This window comes from Adelges cooleyi, unplaced genomic scaffold, assembly GCF_023614345.1.
Source record: "Adelges cooleyi isolate 19-005CV unplaced genomic scaffold, UGA_ACOO_1.1 ACOO_flye_CR_arks_rails_tigmint_CR_PRNA_33, whole genome shotgun sequence".
Classification (NCBI taxonomy): domain Eukaryota; kingdom Metazoa; phylum Arthropoda; class Insecta; order Hemiptera; family Adelgidae; genus Adelges; species Adelges cooleyi.
In genome coordinates this window covers 662,200-678,826 of record NW_026096002.1, presented here as the reverse complement: position 1 = coordinate 678,826, position 16,627 = coordinate 662,200, and the positions used below count along the sequence as shown (strand labels likewise).

The following is a 16,627-nucleotide window of genomic DNA, read 5'->3' as shown; positions in this document are numbered from 1 at the left end:
TGTTTAAATTTTGGCAATTCCCTTTTGTTACGCAATATAGTAGGCCAGCAACGAAACAAGTCTGTACATGTACCCACAAGAATACTAGTAAGTGAAAATTAAGAGAAAGACAGAAACAGTATCCACTTTAGACTTGCAGTTAACAGTGATGACTGATGAGTAATCGTAAGTTTAGAATAATTTATTAGATTTGTACATTGTCGACCATGAATTAAAATAATTGACCGCAATAGCCTTTGTCTACATTTTACCTTGTGCTATATGTATTGAGAATGTCTAATTTTTATTCACGGCCATTTTAAAACATGCAATTTTCCTGCAATATCCCTGCAATCCGCGGTCTAATTATAACACATCAATTGCATAAAGATAAATTTGAGATGCAGTTTTCCTATTATTTTCAAATATTAGTTTCTACTCTTGACTTGATGTTTTTCATTTTATTATTATAATAATTATGATAACGGAAATCCTTGAAGTAAGGGTCTCTATCGGCATCATCAACTATCATCTCAATTGCATGCTCCAGTGCATCTAGAATAAACAAATGAAAATGTTAGCTACACTAAAATATTAAATTTAAATCAAATTAGGTAGCATACAAATGTTTAAAATAATATTAAACCCGGCGTTGATTAGTAGCCATTTAACTTTATGCTTCTCCCTTGATTAGATTATAAGACATCGCTTATGTATAATGTATTATATCGCTCTGTACGATGTTTTACCTATCTGGTGCACTTTTCTTGGCAATTGATAAAAACTATCATTTTTAATATACTTATAACTTGACAAAATATAAGTATATTATTTTAAATATAATATCTTACTTGCTTCAGATCTACCTCTTACAGTTAAATCGTTCTTTTCATAAGCGAACTTTATGGCTAGAGCTCTGATACATAAAAAATATGTATAAAAACATTGGATTTAAAAAAACAAAAAAAATAATTGTTTATAAAATAAAAACGTTACTGACTTGTGCGATAAATCATACTCATAAATTCATCTGAAATTAAGTAAAATATTGATTTTTTTTTTTTAGAAATTTTAAGTACTTAGAGTTGTCAACTATGAAAATAAAATAACTACCATAATCTGCCAAAACTTCCACAAAGAAAAAAGATATTAATAAACAGAAGAGTTTCATTTTAATCTGCGAATAATAATAAATAATACAATTTTTTATATTAGCCACAGTTGCCTCTGGTTCAGATATGAGAGAGTTATAGTTTTGCGAGGCAGTCTTAATAGGATAAATATATACATATAATTATGTATAAACATTTTTGACTGAACCCACAATATTTCCAAGACCATTAACTGATTTTTTTATATAGGAAGGTAGTAGCCTAACTTGAAAGGTACTTTATTTGACTAAAATTAAATTTATTTCACTATAATGAAGACAGACCAAAATACAATTAAGTCTGTCTAATTGTATTGTATAAAAATGTTAGGTTACACTATTCAAAATAAAAATTCGAAAAAGGTATTTAACTAAATGGTCTTATTAAAGTTAAATTGTACAAAGTGAAATTATACACTTAATTTTCAAGCGACTAAACTTGACTACGCATAATGCTTCTTAGTCATCTCATAATGGAATAATGCGAATCTCTTCTATGAGTTTATAGTGGAAAGAATATAGAGAGAACGTCACATCCGTTTTAAAAAAATATTCTTAGAAATAAATTTATTACCGTCATAAAAAATATTGAGATATATTTTCGAATAGTACTCTAAGATATAGTGCAAAAATGAAATTGTTTAAATCGTTTTCATAATAACTCACATAAGTAGCGTCTTGATAATAAAGTAAATAATTAAATTTTAAAAAAATATTTCGTCTAAGTCAAAAAAGGTATATTCAGCAAAAAGATTTAGATTTTCAATCATAAATCATAAATAAAATCTTATTTTTGAAGGAAATTGATTTCTGTCTAATATAGGTACGTGTACAAATTTGGTTGTTTTTAAAATAGTCAAAGAAAAATTTAAAAATTTAAAAAATGCAAAAACAAATTTTTCTTATGTTTGGCTTAATTTTTAAAATGAATAGTACAGTTTTTTTTGATAATTTACTTTTTCAATGTAAAAAACACAAATGATTAAAATATTAAAATTAAATAATTGTATTAGATTTATAATGTGTATAGAATTATCAAGCGATAAATTAAAAGTGCTTTTTTGTAAGTTAAACTACAAACAAGAACATAGATGTTTCCTACATTTAAGCACTCAAATTTTTTTTTGTAAAATATTACGGATAAACAACAACGTGAAAACTGAAAACCAAAAATACACAACTCGACGCATAGATCGAAAGACTGGTTCGACATTTGTAAATACAAATTACAATAGAATCTTATCTGACCTATCCCGGTTCCATTATTTATCCTCTTTGATCGAACGGAAACTCGGAAAATAGGTATTTCGTTTCTAGACCACATTATTAGCAAAATTCTATTTCCAGTTTTTATATTATTTGTTTGTTTTTTTGTTGTTTTATAGTCAATTTTTTTTTCATCTGAAAAACCACTAATATTTTCTTAAAAATTAAGTAAAAATAATTAAATAGTAAAAAAACTAAAAAGTAGAAAATAATTTTCAATATAGAAATCAATTAATAAAAATGTTCAATATAGAAATCAATTAATAAAAAATAAATAGTATTATTGTGAAAAAAGCGTGGGGTGCTTTTCAAGAACTGATATATGTAGCGCCCCACGCTTTTTTCACAATAATACTATTTATTTTTTATTAATTGATTTCTAAATTAAAAATTTTATTAATTGATTTCTATATTGAAAATTATTTTCTACTTTTTAGTTTGTTTACTATTTAAGCATGTTTTTAGTTTTTTTAAACTATATTTTTTTATTTTCCACTGTTTAGTTCGATGTGCTTTAAAATCGTGTTTTTTAATTCTAGTACATACGTGTCTCTATTACTTGAAAACTTCAGGTAAACAACAATGAATACACGCATGTACGTTCGGTTACCTATCTCTTTTAGTTACATAGTTACATACAAACATACAAACAAACATACATGCAAGTAAAGCTAGTATAAGCGTGTTAAAAAGAAACTCACTTTTGAATGTATTTAATTAAAATTTTTTTTTTTTGGCGATTAAAAAAAAAATATACAAATAAAATTGTACACGTATATGAATTTAGTTCCCTACAAATTTTATTTTTTGAGTTATGATGGAAAATCTAAATCATTTCGCTGAATGTTGCTTCTTTGACTTGGTGCGGCCAGAATATTTTTATAAAATTTTTTTTTTATCTTGGTTTTATATGCAATGGGGACTTTAGTGATTTATTATAAAAACTTACTTTTTGCACTACACTTCCTTTAGTACACTTCAAGACATATAACGAAAATAACTAAAATTGTCACCAAAATGTGGATTGTGTGAAACGATGATTAGGAATCGATAAAAAAAATAACTAAAAATAAAATTTCCCAATTACTGTTTTTTAACACTATAACTTTTGACTCATTACTCATTAGGCTCGTGCATTTTTAGTTTTACCGTAGTATCAATTCTGAGAGTTTAATATAATTACTTACTTGAATTGTAGAGTTGGTAAGAGGTTCTTGGACAGCAGTCAACTTGATCAGCTTTTGAAACAAAATGTACTACCTGCGACTTATAGGTTGTCTTTTACTTCGACCGAAAAATCACAATGCAAATTTTTTAATGCACTGTAGATATTATGTTTGTTAATTTACACAACTAGTTCATTTTTTTTTTTGTGATTTATCGTGCACATACATTATTTAGCAAGCGGAATTTAGACTATGATTTTCTATGCAAAACACTTTTTTTTTTAAATTTTATTATGGTTTTACAAAAACTGTTTCAACTTTAACGATACTAAAATAATAAAATTCGAAAAATGTACATTATATTATGTTGTGTTATAATTAATTAAAATTAACTAACCAGAAAAGCATGTAAAAAACTTTTTAAAAAACATGCTTTTCTAAAAAAAAAATAGTAAAAAGTGAACTAAAAATTAAAAAATAATTTTATTACAAGAACAATTTACTAATCAATTGTAGCATATTTTATTTAAAATGTCAATTACTTTGAAAACGACCCAAAATTAACTACAATTTTAAATAATGTTAAACATTTTTAATTTCTGACTAAAAAGAAAAGCATGGGCCCTATTCTACAAAGTCCAAATTCATTTGAGTTAAATATTATGAAATGTATGTGTCACACACAAATATTAAACTAAATTTAAATTACAAAAGAACTTACAATTTAAAACATTATCTGATAAATTTATTAGGGACTATGCGTTCCCATCACATTGCACGTCAGTGCTGGTGTTAAATTAACTTTTAAAAAAAAAAAAAAATTTATAAAATGCTGTTTAAAAAACGCTGACAAAAATAACAAGTTTGTTACCTAATGCTGGCTAAATTGTATCCAAATCCTACGTCTATTTCTTTTATATTATACAAAATTCAGCTAAATATTGACAAAATCAATAAGTTTTTAAAGTATACTATAGTATAAATTACCTCATTATCGGTTTTCTCATTTATTTGTAAGTTTTTCGGCTAAAACAACAATATATTCCTAGATAGGTATTGCTATTTAGAAGAACTTTTTCATTTATATAATAAATGACTCCCCAAAATATTAACAAAATCCTAATAGCTTTAAAATAATAATATGAATTACCAGAGCATCCTTCATTTCGGCATCAGTTTTCAGGTGCAACTGAACTTGAAGCTTCAGATGGGTCCGTTTTAGTATAGCTAAAAGCTTGGATAAATATAACAATATTATAGAAAACTTGAATAACTTGAATACCTGTGGATTGTATATTCAAACCAGTACATCAAAGCGTTTCTTTGAATGTAATTTTATCACATTCAGCTGTAATAATTCCTATAGAACTGTAACCTCACTGCCTCCACTTAGTACTTATTACTTGGTGCTTAGTTTTATTAATGTGTTTTTACTTTTTATGGTTTATGAACTATTAAATTTAATTTGAAATTAGCTTACCAACAGAATGTTTGAAAATTTCACGAAGCATACGAATACCAAATGTTACTGTAAAGGTATTACTGGTAAAATAAAATGTTTACATTGTAAGAAGAGACTAACTACAAAACAAAAGTCACTGGTTTTGTCCACGGGATTAAACCTGCACAGATTTGCTGGATTGGGTAATAAAACTTACTTAAAAGTAATACAATAAATACGAATGAATTATTAGAACAAAATAATTTATTAATAAATCAAATCTACATTTATATGTGAATATGTGATATACTACATACATGTAATTATTCAATAAAAGTTTTTATTATAATTAAACTATTGTTTAAAAAAAGTATTACAGATGACTTGTTCAGCATCTTCCGGGTCGACTTTGCTTTCTGAAAGTACAAAATATTATATATTTAAAAACAACAAATAAGACCAAACGAATTGAACCAAACAATGTTACACTAGAAAAACATCTTTGTTTCAAATAACTGTAGAATAATAATGTAATATTAACTTATACAATATTAGTAAAACTAACATGTATCTCACATATGTATGACACATTTATTAAAATTGAGGCACTCAGAAGCCAAACTGATTGACTCTATAGAATGAAATTTATTAGGACAGGCAGTTAAAGTTATTTGAAACAATGCATGTAAGTACAATTGCCAATTTTCTTAGCGCACTTAAGTGGTGAAAAATTCAACTGTGGAGTTATTTTTCTTGGCCACTGAAAAATGTGCACTTTTTTAATCCAACCATTCTATTATTCGCAATTTGAAAAAAAGTGGAGTTAATCGGTTTGGCATCTGAGTGCCTCATTAAAATAATTGTATTGTTATATTACTTTTATATGTCCTTTTGAATTCCTCAAAATTGCGGAATATCGTGTCTGCGAGGGTTCTCCGTTTTACTATAGTAAATATTTTTTTGAAATCTGCATAGGTTTTGTTATTAGGATTTTCAAATTTCTCGACCTCGTTTTTTACTATTGCCTATTGTTATATAAGTAATAATTAGACATTAAATAGTCTATTACAATTCAGTAACAAAACTGATTCTTCTTTAGCAAAATAAAAACTGCGAACAAAAACACCTAAAGGCAAATCCTTTAGGTGATTTTGGCATAAAAAAATAAATTGCATAGTTTACGCACTTATTTCATGTTAGGAAAAAAATGAGAAAAATAAATTATTTTAATTTTAATTATCTCTTTCTGTGTCAAAAACTGGAATTTATAGTTCGAAAATAGTTCTTGTATTTATTATTCTATATATTAAAAAAATCACTTATGATCACTTCGACGGTAAAAACATAAGAAAAAGTTAGTAAACTACAATTTAAACTTAGTATATTATAACAGCGCAAAGCTGAGAATATATTTTACTAATCGTTAATACTATGTACTTGTTAAAGTTATAATAATTAAACCTATTTTACAAAAGAGAATTGAAGTTTGTTTATTTTGAATATCTCCACACAAAAAACCTAACTAGTCTTTTATCTTTAGTATAGAATAATAGTTTTTATTTACATGCACGCCTGGATCATTTGTAGCAGCATACGCTAGGACATGGATTTCAGCTGTCAACTTTGTAAATATACGGTCTGAAAGTTCAAAATATTAAAACATTTTTTTAACAAACGAATCAGGCCAAATTAGTTTAGAATAACAATGTGTTTTGTAAGAAAACATTTTCATTTAAGATAACTGTAGTTTTTAGAATAATAATGTATTATTAAATTATAAAATATTAATAAAATTTATATATATATATATATTTTTTTTAAATGATCTTAAATTTCAAATTTTATTAGCTCTTTTTTTTACATGATCAAAAATAGGGCACAGTTTTCTTAACGTTTTATCAGGATCAAAAGTTTTACAAATGACACAATAAAATGCTTAAATGTCTTTTCTAACGTCTTACTCAACATATTTATTGAATATTTTTAATTACTTGAATCTATCTTTTGAAATAAATCTATACTGAGGAACTCCTTGGATATGCCGGTTTCCTCTGCTACTTCTTTACATACAGCTTTTAATGTATCAAAGTCCATGACTTCATTTTGCCCCATATGTGCCACGACTTTTGCTTTAACCAACTCCTATAGTTTTTAGAATAAGAATTGAATTTTAAAATGTATATTATAGTTAATAGTAGTAGTAGTTAAAAGGCTTCTTAATTAAATTTAAAACGACAAACTACTAGCTAATATTCCTTGAGGATTTTTTCAGCATAATTGTATTCAATTTCAAAGTACCTAGGCTATTTTTACTTATTGTTTTTAAGTGTATCTTTTTTTTATAGTATCTTTGACTATCAACATTTTTTTATTAGTGACTTAACTATAATTTTTATTTAGTATATAACAGCATTGAGCTAAGAATTTTTATAAGTCTGAATATTTAGAAAATCTCTCCACAAAAAACCTAACGAGCATATTTTTATGTGTAGTACAGTATAATAGTTTTTATTTACGTTTATTTCCGGTTTTGTTCTAGATACATACGATAGGATGCCAATTTCAACTTCGTCATTTGCATATGTAGACTCTGAAAGTACAAAGTATAATACACTATTTAAACAACCAAATCAGGCTAATTTAACAGCAAAGGAATCGCGTTACAATTACAAACATTTGTATTTTAAGGTACACAATATATATATTTATAACATTTTCTAATACATTTTTTTGTGCACCATCAAAAAAAAGGATTCCTTATTTTTTACATTTTTTACTTGGTTCACAAGTTATGATTTTTTAGTTTAAATGAATAATTTGTTTTACAGCCTAATGGTTAGCAAACCCGATACTTAAAATGTCTTTAGTTATAAGTCATTAGTAATAGTCTATAGTTTTTGATCATTTTTCTCAACATATTTATTCAACATTTTTTTTATAATTTATTACTTATTTCGATGTCTTTCTGACTGGGTATCCTCATATGGTCACGGACCTTTATTCCTACTCGGATTAATACTTCTTTTAGTTGACTAAATTCCATCTTGCCATCTTGTCCCAATTTTGCCGCGATTAATCGTTTAATCATGTTCTATAATTTCCAGAATAAGAAATAAACTTTAAAATATATATTGTATTATGCAAAAATGCTAAACAAATGTATAAATGGTACGTTTTGTACATTGTCAGATCTGGGACTTTTTTATTCAAACAATGAATAATAATTTATTTATTCGTGCATTTTTTTTTATAAAATATTGCAGTTAAGATTTTTTTAAATTTTGCCAACAATAAAATAATAAACCCAAGAAAAAAAAAATTGAGAATAAATCATTTGTTTTTTTTTTAATAATTATTATTCGAATCAAAAAATTATTCGTCAGTCATTCGAATCGATTTTTCGAATAAAAATGTTATTTAAATAATTATTTAGATAAAAAATTATCTAAACAATGCCCAACTTTGTGTATTGTTAAATAAGAATATCAGCGTTATATTTTAATCATAAATAATAATTAGTGCTCTTTTACTTACAAGCTGTTCATCAGTTGGGGGGGCAGCCATACATTGGAAAAAATATAACGTCGTGCATAAAAACAGTACATTGTTCAAATGCATTCTGATTTTTCAAAAAAAAATAAACTCGGATTTAGAATATTTTATTATTAATATTGGAAATAAAAACTGTTTTGGAATTATTTGATAATAGTACTGAAGACGATTTTATAATGTAATGTGAATACTGCAGAACTTTCTACAAGATATTATACTTCAGGAATGATAAAGTTTCAATTTTGGAACTATTGAACTGAGTAATTCGCAGTAAACATCAGATATTTAAGAACGTTTTTATTTGCGTAGGGTGTCATTTTTAATACACGCACACCGCTATTGCTATTTTTTAGACGTAGTTTTTACACTTATTTTTTGAATTGTTTACTCGTGTGCAAAACACATGTATATATTGTCAACGTTTTTCAATAGTGTTCTCTCCTAAGAATATTTCATACAATTTAACTTTTTAAAAATCAAAATTTTAAAATATGTAATATAACATACAAATTTAACATAATCTGAAAAATCCAGTCATCTTGTTGGTTCGGATTTCACCCCGTGTCGGAGACACCGCCAGGCATTAGTCGGGATAAGGTTTGGCTGTCGCTTTTCTCTACGCCTCGCACTTTCCGCCCCTTGGATAATGATCGACATTCTTTCTGATTTCTTGACATAAAATACAGTGAGGAGGGGCCGTGCAATTGCTTGCCTGGTGATTCTCTCTACTGAAGGTCATGCAGAGTTCTCTTCTGTCCGGGCCTTTACATTTCGCTGCCTTATGGCCGTAACCATGTCAACGGAAACAACGGTTCAGCTTGCATGCTAACGGTCGGAATCTATTCTATTGAATATTGAACACATAAATATAATATTGTGCTTGTAAAACTTGAATAAAAGATAGAGAGTAAGTATTTTTAATTTATCTGTAAATATTTTTATTTTCAAAATGTAAGGAATTATTTATTTATTATGATTGTCAGGTAACTTGCCACTTCTTAATACAGTGACTGGTGACTGGAGATAACGTTTTATTAAACAATGTCGTAACCAGAAAATAGTACTTAACAGTTGAAAAATACTTACATCAAACCCATTAAATCCAGATTTGCAATCCATCAATATGTATCTATCAACTATGTTCATTAATCAAACAGACTTAAAATAGTAAGTTTTGAATTTATATATTGCGTCAAAATTGAAACAGTACACAAGCACACCATTCATTTGTTTCAGATAAACTAATTCCTAAATAGCTGGTCATTTTGGAAAATCCTTTTTACCAGAATGAATAATAACAATATGATTTAATCTCTAACCTAGTTTAATTAAGCAGATAAAACCATCTTTAAATATAGTGTTTTTAAATTATATTTTTATAGCAAATTTAACAAAAAAAGTGTTATTTAAATATATATTTTTCCAAACTCTTTCCGGCAATTTTCTTTATTAAAAATATCTGAAGGGTGTCTATATTGTAAATTTAAGACTTCCCATTTCTTCAATTTACAAATAAAATATTAATTCAGTATATTGCCAAGTATTTAAAATAGTTATACGAGTAGTTAACTTCGATATATGCATTTTTATACTGGCATATATTAAGGCGCATTGTATAGGCAATATTTAGCTAAAACTGAACCTTAAATTTTTAAACACACATATGACCATAGGAAAGAAATAACTATTTTGAAAATTAATTTTCTTTCACTTTTATAACGCATATAAGATCTATTTTTCTACATAAACATTTGTTTCTACTTCAAACGTACTGATCCTAAGAATTCTTCAATTAAGTTTTAAAGAAACATTTAAATTCTTCATAAGACTTTCAAGACATTGGCTGTGGTACAATTTTAAAATTATTTTTAATTAAATAATTATTTCAATGTGAAAAACTGCAGTTTTTAACTCGTTGATCACGTTAAGTAGAATAAGTTGTTTTCGACCAAAATTATGCAGGTGTAGAGGCCCCTTAAATAATAAAATGTAAATACTTTCACTATTTATTGTAACTTCACTTACACATAACAACCTGCGAATTGACTACAGTGAAAATGTACTTTTTGGGTTTTTCCTTAATAAAAAAAAAATTTTGACTACCAATTTTTGAGAAGATTTTATGTATTATAGTTCCATTCTTGATCTACTTTGGGTCTAAATTTCCGACCTGAATCGCTAAAACTTGAAAACATTTGTATCCCTTCTAGGGAAAAAGGTTGATATTATTTATTTTGTGTGCCATTGTTAGTGTGTAGTACCATGCTTAAATAATATTCCATACACATTTGGAACTAATTCAATTGTTTTGTTTTTACAAAATAAAAATTGTATTTCAATTTAAATAATTGCGCTGCTATTGCTCATTTTTGTCAAAAATGTCTATTGGTTTATTTAGATATAGTGTCACTTAAATGGTATTTCGCCAAACTAGAATCGACAAACTGTCTTGAAAAAACGGTAACAATTTGGCTCAGAGTTTTTCGTTTAAAAAAGCTAATTTAAAATAAGCAATTTACATTTTAGATTTTAAGCGGAGCTTAGCTAACAGTGTCTAGTTACAAAACAAAAGTTGCTGGGTTTGTCCACGAAATTGAACCATGGATCGGGTAATACTACTTTAAAGTAATACAATAAATACCAACGAATTATTAGAGCAAAATAAATTATTAATAAATCAAATTTAGATTTTTATGTGAATACGTGATATACTACATACATGCAGTTATTCAATAACAGTTTTTATTTTAATCAAACTATTGTTTTCAAAAAAAAGTAATAAAGACGACTTGTAAAACATATATGTATAGGAGCAAACAATTTTATTAATCAATCAAAATTATATTTTTATGTCAAAATGTGATACACTTCATACATTCAGCAATTCAAATAATTTTTAATATTGTAATCAAAGAAACCATGGAAACAAATTTGTAATGACTATTCGTTCAACATGTCCCGCATCGAATTTCATTACTGAAAGTACAAAATATTATACATTTTTTAAACAAACAAATCAGGCCAGATGAGTTGAGAGTAACAATGTGTTACAATAAAAAAACATCTTTGTTCCGAATAATTGTAATTTTAGAATAATAATGTAATATTAAATTATAGAATATTAGTAAAGTAAACATGTATCCACATTTCGCTATTTTTTTTGTACATACATCATAAAAAAAGAACCTTCGTTTTTTAAACTTTTTAGTCAGTTTATGAATTATGCTTTTTTAATTTTAAAAGATTGATTAATTTACAGCTAAATAAACTGTATAATTAAAATGTCTTTGCAATAGTTTTTGAACATTTTACTTGAAACATTTATTGAATATTATTCTATTGTTATATTACCTGAAAATTCGGTTTTGAAATCATCCAAACTGTAGAATGGCTTTGTTATGCTCAATTTCCGTTTTACTTCCTTGATTATTTTTTTTAAATGGTCATAGCCTATGCCTTTAGGGTTTTCATGTTTCCTGACTGCACGTTTTACTGTTTCCTGTTGATATATGAGTAATAATTGGACATAATATAATAGTGTATTACAATTAACGAATAAAACTGATTCTTCTTTGGTGAAATAAAAAATGGAAAACATGAAATATGCCTTGAGGTTTTTGACTGCGTAAAAACATCTATTGCATAATACTTAAAGCATTCATGTTCAGGTAAAATATTAGGAAAATATGGGAGAAAAATTTATTTTTATTTAATTTATCCCTTCCTGTCTCAAAGATGGCAAGGAATAGTTCAAAAATAGTTCTTCTATTTATTATTTATTTTATGTGTGAAATAATCAGTTATTGGTTTAATAGAAAAACAATATTGTTCGAAATTTGAAAAATGTGAAAATAACTAAAAGTGAAAATATCACTTCGATGTGAAAACGAGGACGGTAAAAACATAATATTAATTTACTAAACTTTGATTTACATTCTGTATATTACAGCATAAATCTGAAAATTTTCAATAAATAAATACTAAGTACTTGTAATTTTTGCTCTAAGAATTAACCGGTTTTACATAGAATAATTGAAAGTTCGAATATTTTGAATATCTCCACACAAACCACCTAACATGTCTTTATTTGTAATATAGTATAACATTTTTTATTTACATTTATTCCCTGTTTTGCTGAAGCATAAAACCCTAGAGCGCACAATTCAACTTCCTTCCTTCCAAATTTACGGCCTGAAAATACAAAATATTACTATATTTATCAAGTATTTGTCTATTATGAATTACCTAATGGTAATGCTCTCCTTTGAAATAGATCTATACTGAGGAAATCTTTGGTTATGTTGAATTGCTCTCCGACAATGGTACATACATTTTTTAATTCATCAAAGTCTATGACGTCATCAGGTCCCACATGTCTTGCGACTATGCCACTAACCAACCCCTATAATTTTCAAAACAAGAATTTAATTTTAAAATGTATTAACATATAGAACTGAACCTTCTTTGCCGAAATCAAAACACCAAACTACTAGACATATTTTGTAAATCCTAGGTTTTACTGAATTCAATCAGTGAATGCCGAAATCCATACCCCCTTCCCGATGATAAAAATAATGTTTTTAAATTTTTGCAGGTATTTATTATTACTAAAATTTACATTTTGTATATAACAACTTAGTGCTGAGAATTTTTATCAATCATAAATACTTATACTTGTTAGAACTATAAGAATTAAACCCATGTTACATAGAAGAATTCAAGTTTGAATATTTTATTATCTCCATACCTAACTAGCTTTTTATCTGTAATATAGTATTAAAGATTTTATTTACATTTATTCTCGGTTCATCTCTAGCTATAAACACTAGGGCACATAGTTCAGCGTCATCACTTGAATATGTAAATTCTGAAATTACAAAGTATTAAAATTTATTCAAATAACCAAATTAGGAAAATTGAACAGCAAACGAGTTGAGAATATTATAGTGTTACAATTATTGCAAACCATTTGTAATTTAAGTTATTGTGATTTAGTAAATGTTATTAATGAACTTGTCGTTATAATAAATATCACATTTTCCAATTTTTTTTTGGTGCATCATCAAAAGAATGTCCCCCGTTTTTTAATTTTTTATATTTTGTTTCACGAGTTATGATATTTTAGTCAAAAAAAATGAATTGATTTACAGCTATATAAATGACAAACTGGATTGTTAAAATGTCTTTTTAATAGTTTTTGATAATTTTACTTAACATATTTATTGTATATTTTTTTATTGTTTCTTACTTATTTTCAAGTCTTCGTAACTGGCCATCTCAAATGGCATGTTGAGTGTGGTTGCTACTTCGTATAATACAGTTCTTATTTTATCAAATTCCACCCTGCCATCTTGTCCCGCATGCCTTGCGATTACGGTTCTAATCAAATCCTATATTTCTATTTAAGAATTAAACTTTAAAATGTATATTATAATCAGAGTTAGGCGTTCTTATGATAACTTTTTATTCAAATAATTATTTACTCGAACACCCATAAAATAAAACAATTATTTGAAAAAATTATTTTGGATTAAGTCAAATAAAAAAATTATTCGAAGAAATCATTTTAGATTTGGTCGAATAAATAAGTTATTATTCATTCGTTATTCGAATAGAAAATGATCAACTCTGTGTATAATATGCCTTGCGGATTTTTTTCACTATAATATAATTAATTTCGAAGTAATTCAATCATTTTTTCTTATTGTGTTTAAGAGCTGTTTTCAAGTGAAAGAATCACTTAAAAATCAACTTCGAAAATGGTGATCGTAAGAACATTCAATACATTTTCTAAACAATGTATTACGATTTTTATAGTTAATCTAAGCGTTATAAATCGATCATAAACATTGAATGCTTATTATACTTACAGTTAGTGCCTGAGGTGGGACACTCTGACATTGCAAAACGTATAATGTCACGCAGAAAAACAGTAAAATATTTTTCGAATACATGTTAATTTAAAAAATAATAAAATCGGGTTCAGAATATTTTAAAAATATGTTATAGCTATGAATTTTGGTTATTAAAAGAAATCTTTTTGATTTTCAGTACCTTCTACAAGATATTATAGTCCAGGAATGAAACATTGTTAGCTTCGTAACTATTAAGCTAAGCGATTTTCAGTAATCAACAGATGTTTAAGAACGTTTTTATTTGCGTTGTACATCATTTTTAATACATGCACCCCACTATTGCTATTTTTTAGTAATACTGACTACACCCATTATTAAAACTGTTTACTCAAGTGCAGCAAATGTGTATGCATATATAACCAACGTTTTTCGACTGTGCCGAATCTAAAGAAAATGTCATACAATTAAATTTTTTTAAATTTAAATGTTTAAATATGTAATATTTTAGTTGGTGTCCCTCAAATTGGAAGGGGAAAGGATAAACTTGCTGTACTATTATAGCTTCATATCCACAAATAGCTTTAAATCTACATTATTTAGGCGAAATATTGAATCTTAAGAACTGGAAATAAGACTATTGTATATTACAAACTTTTTAAAGAAGAAAATTCTCCAAAAGCTCTAAAATTTGGTTTTTGGAGCTATTTTGGATTAAGAAACTTGAAATTTTGTATACAGACTATTTTATGGTTGCTATAAAAAGTCCAAAAGATTTTAAAAAATTCGATAATTTTTTTTTTCAATGTTTTGTAGTAACCAGTGGGGTCCAGTTTTCTGTGGATACTGGAATCCACTTTGGTAATCTTATTTTACTGGTTTGAACTGTACATAGTTTATACTGTATTAGTGTAGACAGAAAAAAATTGATTTGTACTCTACTTATTATTATTGTGCTTAGTTTATACTGTACTAGGTCATACTATTTACAGATTTGCATCGAAGCGTTCGAAAGTCATAAATTCACTTTTAAATTTGAATACCTACCTCCTTTGAACCACTATGCTAGTTTATATTTGAGTTTGATTTATACTGTACTAGTTTGGACTGCTTGGTTTATTTTTTTATGCCTTAATCCACCATCTTAGTAATTTTTAGTACGAGGACTTCTTTATTAAACGCTTTACCAAAAGTTTCTAAACAATACCCTATTTCGAAAAAGACATACTCTTTATTGACCATCTGCCTGAGCGACCGTTGATTTCTTTAAAACATACTTTTTACAAATACTTTTTTGCATAAATAGAAATAAAAACATCCCTGTGGTAAAACACAATTAAAATTTAACTATTAATTTTCATTTTCTAGAATTGCATTCGTGTCATACGGTTTTTAGTGTGCTACTTTACAGCGTACTATTAGTTTTTTGTAGCCGGTCAAGTTCTCAAAGTGTTTATTTTGACACTATTTTTTATGTCATATACAATATTATTTCACGATTTAATTATTATTTGTTCACCGAGATATGTTTATAAAAAAAAAAATTAATAAATTTTAATATTTGTTCCTAAATATTTATCACAATATACAACCCTCCAATCCTAAGTTTTAAAACTAAATAACTTCCAAATTTATTATTTAATACTGGTTATTGACCAAGAAAAATGTTAAGAAAATTATTCTTAATTTAAACGTTTATTTGAACATACATACGTAAACACCTACAATACAACAAGTTTTTATCTCATTCCAAAATATGATATTTTAATATAAAATATTATAACTATAGTTTTGACAATATTTTGAAAATATTAATTTGAATTTTTACTTGCAATAATCTTTTTTTTTTTTATTTTACTAATTGGTTATTTTATAGAGATATTATGTTAGATCTATAAGAGTGGAGACTTAGCTGACTTTATTTTTGAATAAGGGTAGGTGGAGAAATAGACGAATACGTTATAAGCTTATCATGGTAATAAATAATAAAATTATGAAAACATCATATAGGCAGTACAATACGAAGATAATTTTAGTAAACGAGTATGTTATATTTTAAGTTTCGATAAGTCCAAGTAGTGTAGTTAAGGTACATGTGGTAAAACCGATATTATATTTTTAAAAGACAACGTGTTCTAATAATTTACGAGGTAGTCATAACAATTGTCTGTATTTGGTCTTCTTGTTAAAATGTTAATACATTTTGTTGTATAAACACTCA

At 26.4% G+C, this 16,627-nt stretch overlaps 3 protein-coding genes across 6 annotated transcripts in view; 1 reads left to right on the top strand and 2 right to left on the bottom strand.

Annotated features, from left to right (window-relative positions):
- LOC126840012 (uncharacterized) overlaps positions 1-16,627 on the top strand; it is a 160,604-nt gene that overhangs the window by 121,783 nt on the left and 22,194 nt on the right. The gene's annotated exons all lie outside the window — the stretch shown is intronic.
- LOC126840015 (uncharacterized) lies at positions 5,332-8,789 on the bottom strand. The gene is made up of 7 exons (XM_050575499.1): positions 8,537-8,789; positions 7,952-8,093; positions 7,519-7,592; positions 6,994-7,144; positions 6,567-6,640; positions 5,880-6,027; positions 5,332-5,418 (listed from the first exon to the last, which is right to left on the bottom strand). The coding sequence occupies exons 1-7, from the start codon at positions 8,618-8,620 to the stop codon at positions 5,357-5,359; spliced, it is 735 nt and encodes a 244-aa protein (XP_050431456.1). The 5' UTR covers positions 8,621-8,789; the 3' UTR covers positions 5,332-5,356.
- Positions 11,370-14,679, bottom strand: LOC126840014 (uncharacterized). The gene is made up of 7 exons (XM_050575498.1): positions 14,425-14,679; positions 13,803-13,944; positions 13,348-13,421; positions 12,800-12,956; positions 12,672-12,745; positions 11,906-12,053; positions 11,370-11,530 (listed from the first exon to the last, which is right to left on the bottom strand). Exons 1-7 carry the CDS (start codon positions 14,506-14,508, stop codon positions 11,463-11,465), a joined length of 747 nt encoding a protein of 248 aa, XP_050431455.1. The 5' UTR covers positions 14,509-14,679; the 3' UTR covers positions 11,370-11,462.

Bases quoted from the DNA above. Each gene is read 5' to 3' on its own strand.
- LOC126840015 (XM_050575499.1), bottom strand. From the start codon at position 8,620: ATGCATTTGAACAATGTACTGTTTTTATGCACGACGTTATATTTTTTC. The intron at 7,145-7,518 runs GTAAATAAAAAC...TAAAAACTATAG, and splicing joins GAACAAAACCGGAAATAAAC to GAGTTGGTTAAAGCAAAAGT. The intron at 5,419-5,879 runs GTAATATAACAA...TTGTACTTTCAG, and splicing joins ATTCAAAAGGACATATAAAA to AAAGCAAAGTCGACCCGGAA.
- LOC126840014 (XM_050575498.1), bottom strand. From the start codon at position 14,508: ATGTATTCGAAAAATATTTTACTGTTTTTCTGCGTGACATTATACGTT. The intron at 13,422-13,802 runs GTAAGAAACAAT...TTGTAATTTCAG, and splicing joins TTACGAAGACTTGAAAATAA to AATTTACATATTCAAGTGAT. The intron at 12,957-13,347 runs GTAAATAAAATC...TGAAAATTATAG, and splicing joins GAGATGAACCGAGAATAAAT to GGGTTGGTTAGTGGCATAGT.